General features: G+C 63.0%; 3 protein-coding genes across 4 annotated transcripts; 1 reads left to right on the top strand and 2 right to left on the bottom strand.

Annotated features, from left to right (window-relative positions):
- Positions 1-54: 54 nt before the first annotated feature.
- Positions 55-4,041, bottom strand: CDK10 (cyclin dependent kinase 10). Of its 2 annotated transcripts, none has more exons than XM_049806479.1 (13): positions 3,905-4,041; positions 3,253-3,325; positions 2,948-3,019; positions 2,737-2,839; positions 2,503-2,584; positions 2,030-2,097; positions 1,634-1,686; positions 1,441-1,510; positions 1,249-1,308; positions 993-1,116; positions 779-918; positions 566-618; positions 55-492 (listed from the first exon to the last, which is right to left on the bottom strand). In XM_049806479.1, the coding sequence occupies exons 1-13, from the start codon at positions 3,998-4,000 to the stop codon at positions 389-391; spliced, it is 1,098 nt and encodes a 365-aa protein (XP_049662436.1). In that variant the 5' UTR covers positions 4,001-4,041; the 3' UTR covers positions 55-388. The 2 variants fall into 2 exon arrangements, with proteins under 2 accessions (XP_049662436.1, XP_049662437.1); XM_049806480.1 differs by lacking the exon at positions 3,905-4,041 and adding an exon at positions 3,454-3,573.
- Positions 4,042-4,270: 229 nt separating this feature from the next.
- On the top strand, positions 4,271-9,994 carry CHMP1A (charged multivesicular body protein 1A). Its single transcript, XM_049806496.1, has 7 exons — positions 4,271-4,326; positions 4,554-4,573; positions 5,077-5,154; positions 5,526-5,672; positions 6,185-6,313; positions 6,830-7,017; positions 7,798-9,994. The coding sequence occupies exons 1-7, from the start codon at positions 4,320-4,322 to the stop codon at positions 7,817-7,819; spliced, it is 591 nt and encodes a 196-aa protein (XP_049662453.1). The 5' UTR covers positions 4,271-4,319; the 3' UTR covers positions 7,820-9,994.
- Positions 9,995-11,102: 1,108 nt separating this feature from the next.
- On the bottom strand, positions 11,103-14,648 carry DPEP1 (dipeptidase 1). The gene is made up of 10 exons (XM_049806500.1): positions 14,478-14,648; positions 13,428-13,560; positions 13,146-13,278; positions 12,905-13,055; positions 12,698-12,767; positions 12,332-12,508; positions 12,136-12,220; positions 11,979-12,054; positions 11,668-11,803; positions 11,103-11,425 (listed from the first exon to the last, which is right to left on the bottom strand). The coding sequence occupies exons 1-10, from the start codon at positions 14,594-14,596 to the stop codon at positions 11,255-11,257; spliced, it is 1,251 nt and encodes a 416-aa protein (XP_049662457.1). The 5' UTR covers positions 14,597-14,648; the 3' UTR covers positions 11,103-11,254.
- Positions 14,649-15,452: the final 804 nt, after the last annotated feature.

Below are 15,452 nucleotides of genomic sequence, written 5' to 3'. Positions count from 1 at the left end.
AACAAAGCAATTCACTCTGCACCATTGCTGCTGGCAGGTGCTTTTATTAACAGCAAAGTTGGGGTTACCCCACACAGCCAACACTGGTCAAGGGCCCTCCTGGGGACAGGGCTGGCCCCGCCAGCACCCCAGCTTCTCCCTGCTGAGCCCCAGGGGGTCCAGGGCCCCATCTCTCCTGCCCCAAGTGCTGCATTCACCCAGCCCCAGCCTGGAGCCTGCCCAGGGCAGGTTGGGTCACACAGCTCCCCCACCACAGCCAGCCTGTCCCCATACCAGTGCGGGGAAGGGAATTCAGTCCCAGGAAGGGACGGAGCCCACCACGAAGCTGTTCCACCAAGGAAAACAGTCCTGGCTGGCATGTGCCATGCCTCCTACCACGGGCCAGTGCTCAGGGCTTGCCACGCTTCGCCTGGGTCTCCGTCCCTGTGCTGGTGGCAGCTGCTCGCTTGTTGCGGTGGTGGGGGAAGGTGGGCATGAGCTCTGGCTCACAGGCTGCAGGGCAAAAACAGGGCTCAGCAGGACCCAGAGCACCCCAGCCCTGCCCTATGGAGGGGGATTTACTCACGGAGGGGTTTCTCCTTGAAGTAGGAGCTCTCCAGGCAGTCTTTCGCTGTCGCCCTGTGGGGATGAGGGGACATGGCAGGCACCCTCGAAGGCACTGACCTGCCCACAGCTCTGGGGACAGCCCTGCCGCAGGGGCAGCGTGACACTGGCAGCCCCGTCCACGGGCAGTTTTTCTCCCCTGCTCTGCCCATGCAGAGCTGCCGACAGCCCTTACCGCTTCTTGGGATCGTACATGAAGAGGAAGTTGAGCAGCCGCAGCCCAGCCTCTGAGAGCCAGGGGAACTTGTGCTTGAGGTTGTTGTAGGGCTGCTTCCGCAGGGTGTACTGACTCACCAGGGGCAGCTTGGAGAAACCCTGAGGGGGGTGGAGCATGAGGCAGAGGCAGGGAGAGCAGGCAGGGCAGGCAGGTAGCAGGGGACCGCTCTCACCGGCCATATGTTTTCATTGGGCGTCCCCAGGAGCTGCACAATGAGGTCGATCTGGTGGATCTCAGAGGTGCCCGGCAGCAGCGGCTTGTGGGCCAGCAGCTCAGCAAGGATGCAGCCCACAGCCCTGCAGAGCAAAGGACGCACAGGGCAGAAGAAGCCCATCCACTGACCACCCCCCCATGCCACGGGTTTGCAGCCCCCCTCCCCACCCCCCCCCGGCCTGGCCAGACTCAGTCCCCTCCTGCTCTCCTCTTACCACATGTCGATGCTGGTGGTCTGGGTTGTCATCCCCAGCAGCAGCTCGGGTGCTCGGTACCTGTGCAGGGGACAGCACTGTCTCAAGGGGACAGTGGCAGAGCCAGCACTAAGGAAGCCCCCACCGCACTACAAGGACTCACCCGCATCACCCTGAGCCAGCGCAGCTCAGCCCCAGGTGCTGGCCACTCACCAGAGCGTGACAACTTTGGGGGTCATCGGCTTTGGCGGCATCCCATAGGTGCGTGCCAATCCAAAATCAGCTGCAACAGAGACTCGAGATCAAGAGAGAGACAAGCTTCTCGCTCCAACTGTGTCATGGAGCGGAGGGAGAGCTGCGGGCACATCTATGGCAGAAGCCAAATTGGCAGCTGCCAGGGGCTCACCTATCTTCACACAGCCTTTATCAGTCATGAGCAGGTTGGACACCTTCAGATCCCTGTCAGGAAACAGAGCGGCTGGTCAGCACTGTCCTTCAGGCACTTCCCCCATAGTCACGCTTCCCCAGGGCTCGCAGGCAGCTACAAAGCCCCAGGGCTGAGCCATCATAAGAAGAAGCAAATCTCATCATTCAGTGGCCTCCTTGCCCCAGCAGTGCTCCCACACAGAGCCACAGATTTGCCCACAGCTACTCCACACCATGCTCCTTGCTCACAGGACACAGGTGTGGAAGGTGAAGAATCACACCACAGTTCAAGGATCAGCCAGCTCCCTCCCATCAGCTCCTTCTCCCCACATCCCCTTCCCACCCCCTGCCCCCGTGTCCATCCCACTGCTCCCACCTGTGGATAATGTAGTTCTCATGAAGGTACTGCAGGCCCTTGAGGACTTGCAGGATGATGCACTTCACCTGGAGATAAAGGACAGGAGCAACACCCCCTGCAAGAGCAGCTCCAGCCAGGCAAGCCCCCAGGGGTTAAACCCACTCAGGTACCCTGTGGTCTGCCATATCTGTCACTGCTCTGCAGTGTGTCAGTCCCCACATCCTTCCAGAGCAGCTAACAGACTGTCTGGGGGTACATTTTCTCCCCACTGTTTCACTGCCAGTTTGCTCCAGCCCAAAACCCAGTCTGGAAAGTCCCTGGAGCATTCTGTGAGAGCCAGCAAAGCCCAGGCTCCCCACATGGCCCAGGAATCCTGGCTCACCCAGTGCTCCCCAGCCCTACTGAAGCCCAGCACAAGGTCCAGGGAGTCCACACCAGTGCACACTGTGTTTTGGCTGGAATGGTAGCACCCTCTCAGGCCCAACCTTTACCTGAGCCTCTGAAAAAGGCGTCTGCATGTTCTCAAGAAGGCTGGCTAGGTCCTGCTCACAGTAGCCCATCACCAGGAAAATACTGTCATAGATAAGACACAGTCAGGAGCTTCCCCCAGGACACCTCTCCTGTGTCCCAGCACTCACAGCACAGGTCTATGCTGCAAGACGCAGCTCAGGGCACCAAGAAGGGTCTGAAAGGCAGAGAAGGCAGGATGAAGAGGGGACCCTCACCTCTCCAGATGGTTCCCTACAACCACCTCCTTCAGCTCCACGATGTTGGGGTGCCGAAGCTGCAGGAGCAGGGTGATCTCCCGCAGGCTGCTGATGGGCATTCCTGCAGAGAGCAACAGCTGAGCTGCACGACTGCCTCCAGCAGGGGCTGGGGATGCTCCTGCCCACCCCAGGAGCTGCCCCCACTACAGCTCACCCACTCCTCCATTACCGTCTTTCTCATTGTCCATCCGCACCTTCTTCAATGCCACGGTCTCATCTGTCAGGGTGTCCCGGGCCCGGTCTGGAAAAGCAGCACAGGCCATGTGCTCAGCACCAAAAGACAAACACTGGTTCTATCATGAGCCAGCAGGACCCCTGTGCTGATGAGCCTCCTCTCAGCCTTGGTTCCCCTGACAGCACCCCCCAGCTCCAGCCCAATGTGCTCCCGCTGTCAGGATGTGGGCAGATAGCTGCAGCCCACCCAGGAACTGGCTCTACCTCAGGTCCGGAAAGAGCAGACAGTGCTGCACTTACACACTATGCCATAGGTGCCCTCTCCAATCCGATTCAGCTTCTCGAATTCCTTCACGCTCCGGCATCTTCCCAGCTGGAACAACACAGCCACATCACAGGTGAGAGTGCTCTCTGGGGCAGCCCTCAGAGGTTTCTCACCAATCTTCCCAGGGACACAGGACCTCGGTGACAGCCCAAGGCCTGAAGCTGCTACACCCTTACCTCTCAGCAGGCAGACCATGGTGCTGCTCCAGTGCTTACAGAGCAAACCAGCGTTTCAGAAACACTGCAGGCCCACCGGCTCAGCCAGCGGCTGGGACAGAGTCGGCTCCTCTGCCCCCTCCTGCCCCCAGCCCTATGCCAGCACGCCCTCCCTGTCACCTCCCCCCCCCCCCCCCCCCATCCCCCTCACAAGCTGCTCCCAGCCGGCAGGCCGGGTCTGCAGGCTGCCCAGCTCCCTTCCCAGCCCACCCCAGCAAGGAGGGGGGAAACCTGCGTGGCCACCGGCCCAGGACAACCAACCCTCCCCCGCCCCCAGCAGGCCCCAGGCCCACCCACAACCCAGGGGCCTGCAGGCCTCTAGGACCCTCTCCGCCTCGCTCTCCACCCAGACACCTCCAGCAGGGCTAGGACCCCGCCCCACTCGCTCACCCACACGGCCCCAACCCCTCACCCGGTCGGCCGCCGGCACCTCGAAGAAGCCCTCGCCCCTCAGCCGCCGCAACCGCAGCGGCTCCAGCTCCCCATCAGCAGAACCCCCCTCCGCCATAACCGGCCCCGCGCATGCGTCGTGACGCCACGCACTCGCCCCCCGCTACGCATGCGCCGTATCACCTCCTTCCCGCAGACCCCGCCTCCCTCCTCAGCACCGCCTCCTAGCAACAGTTGCTAGACACGGCTCGGGCCCTATAGCAAGCGCCCTGGGAGGGTTTTATACCTGTATGGCCCCGCCCCTCCCTGTGACCCCGCCCCCTCTCTCTCCCGCCCCACCCACGTGACCTCGCCGCCCGGCGGCGCTCTCGCGAGTACTCAGCGCGCGCACCCCGGAAGCGGGCGGTGGCAGAACCCGGAAGCGGCGGCGGGGCAGGATGGACGGTAAGGGCGGGCGAACGGTAAACGGGCCTCTGGCACGTCGTGTTGGTTTTTTTTTGGGGGGTGGAGCTTGCTCTGCTGGGCGGGGGCACCTGGGGGCCGGCACCGGAGGCCGGGGGGACCGGGGCCGAGGCATAGCCCCGGCTCCGGTTCCCCCCCGGCCTCCGGTCCCGGCCCTGGCGTTGTCCCCGGTGCGCCATCCCTGAGGCTGTGCTCTCCTTCCCTTCTAGACACGCTCTTCCAGCTAAAGGTGAGGATAGCGGTGGGGTCCTCCGTCTCCCATCACGTACCGCCGTTCCGGTGGCCGGTCCCGGAGGACCGGTGACGGTCTCCACCTCTCCGGGAGGTGCCCGGGGAACGTTCCGCTCGCTGACTCACACCTCGTCCGAGCTTTTCCTCCCTGCGGCTCCGTAATAGAAAGAAGCTCTGACCTGCAGAGATCCGCCTTCCAGGAGGCGCGGGGGTGCCCCGGGAGCCCCGCCGATACCGGCGGCTGCGGGAAGAGGGAGCCTTTTAGCCGGGTTTGTCCTCCGGGGCCGCCGTTCCCGGGCTATTCCCGGCGCTTTGTTTTTCGGAAGCGCTGAAAATTGACTTCCCGGTTTACCGTATGCCCTGGGGGTCCTTGGAGGGGGGGGGGTCCGTCTCCCCCGGCCAGTGTTGCTGGGTGGGGGGGGCGGCTGAGGCTCTGCTCACCCCATGTTCCCGGTTCTGTTGCTGCCGTATCCTGGTGCTAACCCGTTGTTTTCTCTGCAGTTCACAGCGAAGCAGCTGGAGAAGCTCGCCAAAAAAGCCGAGAAAGACTCCAAGGCCGAGCAAGCCAAAGTCAAAAAGGTGGGTGGGAGCTCACCCTGCGTGCGGGGAGCTGCTGGGACAGCTCGGCTCTGCCAGCCCTTGGCACTTGCCTCCCGTCAAGGGACTGGGGAAAAGGACAGGTTTCCCCTCGCCTCAGGCCTTGCTGCATCTGTCAGCTCGGCCTCCCAAGTGTTTTGAGTCTCACCCTTGGCTCTCGGATCTGCCAGGTGGATGTGGTGCACCCCTGCGACGCTGAGAGGGATTTCGTTCCGTTCGAGGGCATGCTCAGTGTTTTGAGGGTCACAGGAGAGGCGCTTCCTGCTGGAAACCTGTCAAGCAGAAACAGATTGTGTTTGTTTATAAATCTGCAGTGGATTCTCTGTGCAAGTGGTTGCCCTTTGCCCTTCCAGGCCCTTCAGCAGAAAAATGTGGAGTGCGCTCGTGTCTACGCAGAGAATGCTATCCGTAAGAAGAACGAGGGGCTTAACTGGCTCCGCATGTCTTCCCGGGTGGATGCGGTGGCCTCCAAGGTCCAGACAGCAGTGACAATGAAGGGGGTAAGAGCCTCAGCATGGGCGTGGGGCTTTGAGATGAGTCTGTGCCCCACAGAGAGCTAACATTGGCTCTTCCCCTCTCACTGTCTTGAACCACCTCGGACTTCTCTGTCCCCAAAAAGGATCCTGCTAAACCTTGTAGTTAGCTCAGACCCTCTCAGTCAGGTTCAGCCTCTGAAGAGCCCGTCTGGGATGGCCTTGCTGCTTTGTCGGGGGCTCGGATTAAATCCTTAATTGGTGGTTGCACAGAGGGAGAGGCTTGTGCCTGGAGCCTCTTGCCTCGTGGCATGTGTGAGGGTGGTGGGCTGGGACCCGTCCTGCCAGGAGGGCTGCCCGAGGTCTTCAGTGACTGCACGTGGCTGGAGAAGCCTGCAGTCAGGCAGAGCCCGTCCTGCCTCATAGCGCTGCTGTGGGCATCAGGAATGCTGGCTTCTCTCTTGTTGACCTGGGTTTTACTCTCAGCAGTGATGTACTTTGCTTTTGGGGAGCAGCTGTGAAGCAATCTCCTCTTGTAGGTGACGAAAAACATGGCCCAGGTAACTAAGGCTTTGGACAAGGCTCTGAGCTCCATGGACTTGCAGAAGGTGTCTGCGGTGATGGATAAATTCGAGCAGCAGGTTCAGAATTTGGACGTTCATACGTCGGTAAGTGCCAGTGGCCTTGGAGGGGTCTGGGAGGGTGGGCTTCTCTGTGAACTGTAACATGCCTCTTGGGAGACAGCCAGGTCCCAGCTGTAAATCGGGCTTCCACAGCAGTGCTCTGTTCCCCTCGGGGACTCCAGCCTCCGGTGTGGGAAACCCCCCGAGCTGTTCACACAGCTCTGTCCTCTGCGTTTGAGGGATATGAGAGACGTTGGGGAAGACGTGTCTCTGCTGCCTGACGGTGAAGGAGTTTGCCATGCAAAGAGGCGAGCGTGGCAGATGGGGAGAAGAGGGAGGGTGGCTGTCCCCGTGTCATAGCTAGCCATTACTCAGAGGGGGTCTTTGGCAGAACCAGACCTTGCTGCCCTCCGCTGTAGCCCTGTGGTCAGGTTTGAGGCTGTTGTGGCTGAGGGGGCCGGTGGCAGTCTGGGATCTGCAGCCGGTTCTTTGGGAGAAGAAACCGGGCCGGGCCGAGCGGCTTTGCCTGCGGGGTAGGGTGATGGGCTGTCTCTGTTGCAGGTCATGGAGGACTCCATGAGCTCTGCTACCACGTTGACCACGCCACAGGAGCAGGTGGACAGCCTCATCGTCCAGATCGCAGAGGAGAACGGCCTGGAGATTATGGACCAGCTCAACCAGCTCCCCGAGGGGGCTTCAGCAGTGGGGGAGAGCTCAGTCCGCAGCCAGGAAGACCAGCTGTCACGGAGGTTTGTTTTCTCCCGGGTCCTTTGCCTTGTGTTTGAATCTTTCCCAGGGATCCCTCACCACTATGAAGGGAATGAGTTAGCCCGTCACGGCAGGCCAAGTGGGTGCTGAGCCCCCTCTCTCATGCTCAGGCAAGCCGGAGCCCAGCAGTCCCCTTGGTACCCTGCGCAGGCAGGCCAGGTGGCTGTTTGGGCCTGTGGGACCGCTTTGGGCCTGAGGATGGGGGTGGCTTCTGGCACTCAGCAGCGAGCTCTTGTCGATGAGATGCAGAACAGTTTCCCCCTGCTCTGTGTTCGCCCTCACGCAGCTGCTGTTGCTCTGGGAATGCTTGGCGCTGACCTTCAAACAGCTCCGGGAACAGGCTGTCTCCCTGGAACTGCCCCAGGAGAAGCTGATGGGTTTCCTCTCCCCGGTCCCTCCCTGCTGTTCCCCATGCAGCCACCACCGGGGTCCATCTGGGGATAGCCCCCAGGCTGCGGTGTGCTGCTCTGGGAGCTGGGGACAGCCCTGGGAGAGGGTTCAGGCAGGCTGCAGGGGTGAGGCACCCGGAAGAGAAGCCAGGAGCCCCTTCTCTGCAGTACTCCGCCTGCGTTGCTGACAGATGCTCCCAAGTTAACTGCAGGCAGCTGTGGCCATGTGCTTCAGGGCAGGACTTCTTGCACCTCTGCCCCAGGAGGGAGGTTTCTCAGCAGAGACGTTCCTTGCTGGCTGAAGGGTCCTTCTGAGTTATGGCTGTTTCTTGCTGCTCTCACATCAGTTCCCTCTTGTGCTCTCCCTTCCAGGTTGGCTGCCCTGCGGAATTAAGGTCTCCTGTCGCTCCTGCGGACTGCTGTCCCGCACTGGTGGTGTGGCGTGTGGGGTGGAGGGGCCCGGGACTCCTTCCCCACCTCCGCTACGTCCTTGCTCTGACCCAGCGGCCAGGCGGAGTTGGCCGTCCCCTCTTCCAGCAGCATGTCCCCAGCCCTGCCTGCCTGCATTTAGACTCTTCTTTTAGGGTGTGACGGTGACAACTTTTCCCAGAGCAGGCAGTGGTCCTGGCAGGGCCTTTCTGAGCAGAGATGGCCTCTTTCTGGGCTTGAGGAACACTTTGCTGGTTCTGATTTCAGGGTTTGTTTCATTTGAGAGTTGCTGCTGGTTTCTGGCAGCGTCTCACGATGCAACGTCCCGCTCCTGATTTAACATGAAAGGAATCCTTCTGGAGGCGGGTTGCGGTGTCTTCTGGGGTGCTGCTTGCCTGACTCTCCTCTGTGCATAGCACAGTTCTGTTATCTGTTTTAGACTGGGTCTCCTAGTTGCAGGCTGTGTTTTCCTCAGGGCCTGCATCAAGGAGCTGTTTACAAGGAGCAGGGAGATCCCCACAGGCAGTGGTTTGGGAAGGGCTGTTTTCCCAGCTGTGGTGTTTCTGGGAAGGTTAGTGCCTTGCAGGAAAGGGAGGTTACGCTGTGGCATCTCTTCCCTCGCAGTGACCTTCCCAAGCCGTAGCTGGGAGTCCTCCTTGCAGACTTCACCTTGCTGATCGCTAGCTCCTTGTCCTGCTGGGCCAAACCTCCCTGGAGCACTGTACCACAAAGTGACCTTTGAAACGCTCGTCCTGCCCTGCGCAAGCCCATGTGTGCGTGCGTATAAATCCATGTGTTCCCCATCTCCAGCTGCTGTGGTCTGGAAATGGTTATGCAGGCTCTGACCTCCCATGTGGATCAGTCCCTGCCTCTTGTCCAGCAGCTGGGAGCGGATTGCAGCAGCTTCCACTCCCAGGCTCGCAGCTGTGGTGGCCACAGCCTTGTCCCCAGATGTCCCCCAGCTGGATGGGTGTGACAGTAAATGCTAAACCATCCTGAGAGCATGTCTCCCTGTGCTGGCTGTGGCTTGTCCCCTGGATATCTGCTGCCGGTTTCCTTTCCGCTGTCCCCACCTTGCCATATCTGCTCTGTGCTGCTGCTCGCAGAGCGTGTAACCTGGCTGGATGAGAGGGGGCTGCTTCCTGCGTCCCCTCTCCTCTCGCTGCTCGCGGGGAAACGCGGCTGCTCGGCATTCAGAGCCTTCCCCTGGGGCTGAAGTCTTCTGTGCCCCTTCTCCTCTGCGACTCTCAGGCACCACCGAGGTGCTGGATTGATGGGAAGCTTGCCGGGAAGGAAATGTTAGTTTCCTTTGGCTCTCACGAGGAGGAACTTTAACTGCAGGCTGTAAATGAGGGCCATGCAGCTGCTGGGTCTGGTGACGCTGAGCTGTGCTGCGTGTAGCCAGGAGCAGGCAGCTGGTCCCGCTGCAGTGGGGCAGCTCTGATTCATCGCTTTTCAAGGGAATTCTAAGGCAGGCATGCACAGCTGCTGCTTTGGGCTGTGCTGAGAGGAGGGAAGGGAAGCGTGGGGGAGAGCAGGAGGCAGCTCCTACCCGCTCCCAGTGCTGGCTGATGTTTCCAGGCTGCTGCGCACTACCCAGGGCACCCGGCCTGCCTGCATGGACGTGGGGCAGGACTCGCTACGGGCCAGGGGCCATCTCCACAGCACTTGCAACACAAACACTTTACATTGTTTTCATTATTTCTTCTGAGTTCAGTGGCCTTGGCAGCATGTGTCTAGTGACCGACAGAGCCTTCTTCCCTGATGCGTGCAGCCGTGGGGGTGCGGGGTGGTGACTGAGGAGGAGGAGAAAGTGGCTTTGGGCTATGAAGTCATTTGTGTGTGTTGGAGTTTTGGATCTTGTGCCACTTCCCCATGGGCTGGGCAGAAAGCAGAATCCCCCCTGGAGACTTGTGCACGCACCCCGGAGTGGGTGCCATGCATGGGTGCCACCCATGGGGCTGGGAGGTAACCTGGGAGCCCCTGCCCCTGGAAATGCTCCTTCTTTCAATGTGATGTTTCTCTGTGGTTTCATTTGTGTGTTTTTTAAAGCTTGTCTCATTTGCCTTTTCTTTTTCTTCTTCTCAAACCCCTGTTGATTATCTTCTGCTATTTTAAATAAACAATCCCTGAACATCCATCGTGGTGTGTCCAGGGGCTCTGAGGCGAAGAGGGGGTCCGTGGTCCCCTCTGCCTGTGGCACAGCGTGATGGCCCTGCCCCGTTCCCTGCCTGGGACAGAGGACCTGGTGCTGAGGGGCTGCCATGGATGGGGCTGAGGTGAGGAGGAGGAAGGGGTCTTGCTCCTGCAGCCTCCCTGCCTCCTCTCGCCCACTCTCGCTCTCCACACCGGGGTCACCCTCTCTGGGGGTGCCGGAGGGGAAGGGGTCCTGACGAGTCCCCTGTGCCACCCCTGCAGGGACCGGATCCCTTCGTGTAGCCAAGCTGGGGGGGAAACAGGCTGAGCAGGTGCTGTCATGGCCCCGGTGCAGCTGACACTGGCTCGCCGGCTTGAGTCGAGCTCCTTTTCCCCAGCGTGGTTTTCAGGCTGCCAGGCTCCCTGCACTCTTCTCCACACTGTACCCTGGCCCTTGTGGGGAGAAGGCTGGGCTCCCCGAGGGGGAGATCCCTGGCTCGTAACCCCACAGAAGGACCCCCGGTGCTTTCCACCACGGTCCTGCCCTTGGCACCCGACAGCAGCTTCACCACCGGGGATGGTGGCTGTGGCCTGCTGTGGTTGCCATCCCGGCGGGGACCGGGCACATCCCTTCCCCGTGCCGGGCTGGCAGACAGGACCCTGTGCCTCCGCCAATTTGCGAATGCCACAGGAAGATGGCTCTCCTTCTCCTGCCTGTTTACCCAGTGCCCAAAGCCGCCTCCGCTCCAAAGACAGGCTGTTCCCAAATGTGAGAGGAAATTGCTAAGAAGATAATTGAGTAGCCAATTAATTAGCTAATGATTAATGTAAGCATCCTGCGGAGGCAGGCCTACAGCCACCCTGGCCGTGTGTTGCAGTGATGTGTCACTCCCGGTGCGGTGACAGCTTCCCAGTGCCCTGGGCTGGGAGCCCACCAGACCCCCTACGCCTCTGCTCTGCTGGAGCCAGGGGCACGCAGCCGCGGTGGCGGGCAGGGTGCCGGCGTGGCCGGTGACGTGCTGGGGTGGCTCATCGCCTTCAGCCAAGAGCAGGGCAACGGGGCTGGGGCTGGCGGTCCTCGCAGGGTCCCGGCACAGACGCATGCTGCCGGTGGTGCTGGAAGCACAGCTTTATTTTGCTCGCGGGGCTGGCGTGCAGGTGGGGAGGGGTGGCAGGATTGGGCCCAGCCTGGCTGCCAGCGGGCCAGCTGCCGGCATCCTGCTGGGCACGGTGCTGGGGCTGCGGTGGGAGCCGATGCTGGGTGTTAGGAGAGCAGAGAGTGGAGCAGGGCCAGCGCCAGCGCCAGGGCTGCCGGTGGGAGCTGGGATGTGCTGGCACCATTGGTGTACCCGTAGCGGGTCCTGCACGTCCCCTCCAGTGCCTCGAAGGTGATGGGTGTCTCATGGGCAGCCATGCCTTGCAGGGTCCTCTTCACCTGCGATGGGGGGACAGAGTGAGCTCCCGCAGCGAGGGGCCAGGGGAGGCTAGGGGCCTCCTGTCACATTGCACGTCCACGTGCTATCCCGAGCCCCGCATGTCCCCGTGCCCCCCTTCATCCCCTGCCCTGCGTGCCCCTTTGCCACCCCATGTCCCCGTACATCCCCAAGTGCTGTACGTCCTGATGTCCTGCTTGTCTCTGCCATCCCCATGCCCCGTACCTCCCCGTGCCCTGCTCACCTCCTCCACCTTCCTGAAGACCCGGAGCAGGTTTTCAGCCAGGGCCGCCCTCACCTCTGCCTCCGTCCAGTTCCTTGCCAGCAGCTCGGCCACCAGCGCGGGGTACGTGGAGACATCCTCCAGGCCGGTGGGGAGCCTGCGCCAACCCGCAGCTCGCAGCCGTGCCGGCGGCAGCCGAGACCGGCGGCACCCACCTACGGCACCCCCAGCTGCCCGCGCAGGGCACAGGCGAGACCCCCACCACCACGGCAAGTTGCCACAGCTGGGGAAGTGCTGCCCCATCCCACCAGCGTGCCTGTCACCCGCTTTACCTTGTGACGCCGTCGTAGTCCCCGCCGAAGCCGACGGACTGGGCACCAGCCACTTTCTTCACGTGGTCCATATGGTCTGCGGATACGGAGGGGCTGGGGTGAGCGGGGCGGTGGGGGGACACTGCCACCCTCCCATCCACCCGGGCATCTGCCTCACCTGCGACGTCGGCCAGCGTGGCTGCGTCACTGCACGTCACGTACGCGTTGTAGAAGTTGATCATCACCAGGCTGCCCGTGGAGGCCTGGGGGAAAGGTGGCCCTCAGCCCTGCGCCCCCCCCCCCCCCCCCCCCCCCCGCCACCACCGGTCCCCCCCGTCCATCCCCCCCGCCCATGGCCGTGCCCCGGCACTCACCACCATCATTAGCACATCATCGGGCACGTTGCGGCGGTGCGGGCAGAGGCTGTAGGCGGACGAGTGGCTGAAGATGACGGGGGCTTTGGAGAGGCTGAGCACAACCTTCATCGTCTCCACCGAGACGTGGGCCAGGTCCACGATCATGCCCAAGCGATTCATCTCCTCCAGCACTGTCTGCGGGGATGGGGATGGGGACAGTGAGGGTTGCACGAGGGGCTGTGGCAGCCCTGCATGGAGGGGGGGGACACCGTGCACCCGCTGCTTGGCTTAATAAGCCAGCATAGGGCTGGTGTGTGCCAGCACCACGTCCGTCCCCCCCGGCTGCTGCTCCCAGGCACGGCTGCCGACGCTGTCCCCACTCACCTTCCCGAAGGGCGAGAGGCCGTGGTGCAGGGGCGGCTCGTCCCCGGTGTCCACCAGCCAGTTGTCAGCCCTGTGGAATGGGGGAGAGCATCAGGGCGGACCCCCAGCCACGTGCCCCTGCTCGGCCACACGACCTGTGTGTCCCGTCCCCCCCCCGCTGATGCTGCCCCTGTCACCCCATCCCTGTCCCCCACCAGGGGCTGCTACCAAGGGGTGTTGCAGCTGTGGGTGAGGGTCATGTAGCGGACGCCCAGGTGGTAGAAGGTGCGCAGGACACCCAGGCTGCTGTCGATGGAGTGGCCGCCCTCCACCCCGATGAGACTGGCCACCTTCTTGCTCTGGAAAGCCTGCTGGATGCCTGCGGGAGGGTGGGGGACATCAGCTGGGGTGGGCACTGGGGCACCCGCATCCCCTGGGGCACCGGCATCCCGCCCCCGTGCCCACTCACCGGCGCTGTCGACGACGCAGGCGAAGGTCTTGGGGTAGAGCTCACACATGCGGTGCACTACGTCAATCTGCTCCAGCGTGCGCTTCACCGCATCCTTGTTCTGCGTGTCGCAGGGTACGTACACTGACCAGAACTGCCCACGACAGCACTCGGTGAGCACTGGGAGCCCGGCCCTGTGCCCGCTGCCGCCTGCCCCGGTACCCCTGCCCACCCCGGTGTCCTCCCTGGTACCCCTGCCCATCCTGGTGCCCCCCGGTGCCCCTGACCACCTCACCATCCCACCTGCCCACCCACGTGCCCTCTGTGCAGTTTGGGGATGTTGGTGTGGGTGCCGTTCAGCAGCGTGAGGTTGGCTTCTGGCAGCCGCAGCTGGTTGTTGAACTTCTCCAGGAGCTGCCAGGGCAGGTCGTTGTGCCTGGGCAGGGGAAGGAGCGGGAGTGAGGGGCTGTCTGGTCGCCTCTCAGTCCGTCTGTCCAGCCAGCCTGCCCATCTCCCTGTCTGCCCACCCATTCCCCACTCATCTGGCCAGCATTCCATCCATCCATCCACCCACTGGTCCATCTGCCCACCCATCTGTGCCCTCTGCCAAAAGCCACCCAAGCAGCTCCATCCGGGAGGTGGGGACAGGTCACTCCCAGAGGACAACCCCATGTGGGACCCCCTTTTGCCGGCCGGTGGGGAGCCGGAGGGAGGCTGGGGACCCTTCTGTGCACCCTTCCACCCACCATCCCCACTCAGCCCTCACACTCGGGGGACCCAGCCCGGCATCCCTAGGACAGGGACGTCACCGTCACCGCTGCAGGGATGTAGGGACATCATGGCCACATGGTGTCCCGCACCCAGTGGTATCGCTGGGGAAGTGCTGGGAGCCAGACGCACGGGCGGGCTCCCACTTCTCCCCTCCTGCGTCACCGTCCCCACATCCTCCGGCTCTCCCTGCTCCGCGCCCCTTTCCACTGCCACAGCACAGGGCTGGTGCCACGGGGGACCCCTGCGGAGGACCCAGGCCCCCTGAGGATCCTGCCACAAGACTGGGAACATCCCTTAGGACACAACCCCGTGGACCCATTTGCCCCAAGCAGGGACTTCCCCCGGGGCAAACTCACCCCCGGCTTCCCGGCACCCTGCCCGCTCCCAGTTGGGCTGCACCACCGGGGATCCCCTCGGCCGCACAGCCCCAGGGGGCTTGGCACGGGGATCCCCCCCCAGCAGGGAGAGGGCTGTCCCCAGTGGGGTTTTCTGGCCAGGGTTTTTTCTCAGGGTGCCGAGAGCCACAGCCCTGCCGCGGCAGCCAGGCAGGCACGACGGCGGTGCCACGCAACCTTTGCTCACCCATCGATGACTGGCGTGGTCGTCATGATGCGCTCGGCCTCTTCCCGGTGATGCTGCCCGGTGCAGGGCGGGAGCAGGCACAGCACCAGCACCAGCGCCAGCACGCTGCAGCCCGGCATCTTCACCCACTCGGTGCCGCTGAGGGACGAGCCGGGGCGACCTGCCGCCGCCACCGTGAGCCTTCTGAGCACACGCACCGGGACGGCTGCCCCGGCTCACCGTCTGTCCCCTCCTGTCGTAAATAAATAACCAGGAGCCGCAGACGTAACCCCACCCTGCATGCCCTGTGCCCTGGCCGTGGCGGTGCCGGGGCACCGGGACGGCATGGCGGCGGCCTCCCCCAGCCCGGCCCCGGGTGGCAGGGCTGCACCGGGGCCTCTCCGCATAGCTGTGGTGACGGTCCCAGCCCCTCTAATGCAGCCCAGATTTATTTTTGCTGGGAAAGCGCCGGTCCCATCCCCACTTTGGCCTCTCCAGCGCTGGCACCCGCCGGCACCCCCGGCCAAGCACTGGCACCCGCCGGCACCCCTGGCTAGATGTTGGCATCACCGGCATCCCCGCTGCCGACAGCCAGGGCCCAGCACCCCTGTCCCTCACTCACCCCGGTCCCGGGATGCTCGGGCAGCTGCTGCCTGCAATGCCTGGGAAATGTTTTCCGGCTTGCGTGCCGACGGCGGGGCTGGGACAGGCTCCGGCCACCCCAGAGCCACCCCCTGACATGGCGTCGGGCGCTGGGGAGTGGCCGAGTGCCAGCGCACCCCGCGGCTTTGTGGCGAAGCCGTCTCGCCGTGGAAGAAGGGCTGGGGGGCAGCAGCCGGAGCGGTGCGACCCTGGCGTGGGATTGCCGACAGTGCCACATGTGTGCCGGGTTCCCCCCGCCCCTGTCCCACGGTCCTGATGCAGCATCGTGTGTGGGGAAACTGAGGCACCCGCTGGTCCTGTGGCCCAGAGCCCACGGTGCGGGGGGACCCCGGC

Source organism: Accipiter gentilis, chromosome 7 (assembly GCF_929443795.1).
Source record: "Accipiter gentilis chromosome 7, bAccGen1.1, whole genome shotgun sequence".
Classification (NCBI taxonomy): Eukaryota; Metazoa; Chordata; class Aves; order Accipitriformes; family Accipitridae; genus Astur; species Astur gentilis.
This window is presented reverse-complemented; position numbering and strand designations above follow the sequence as displayed.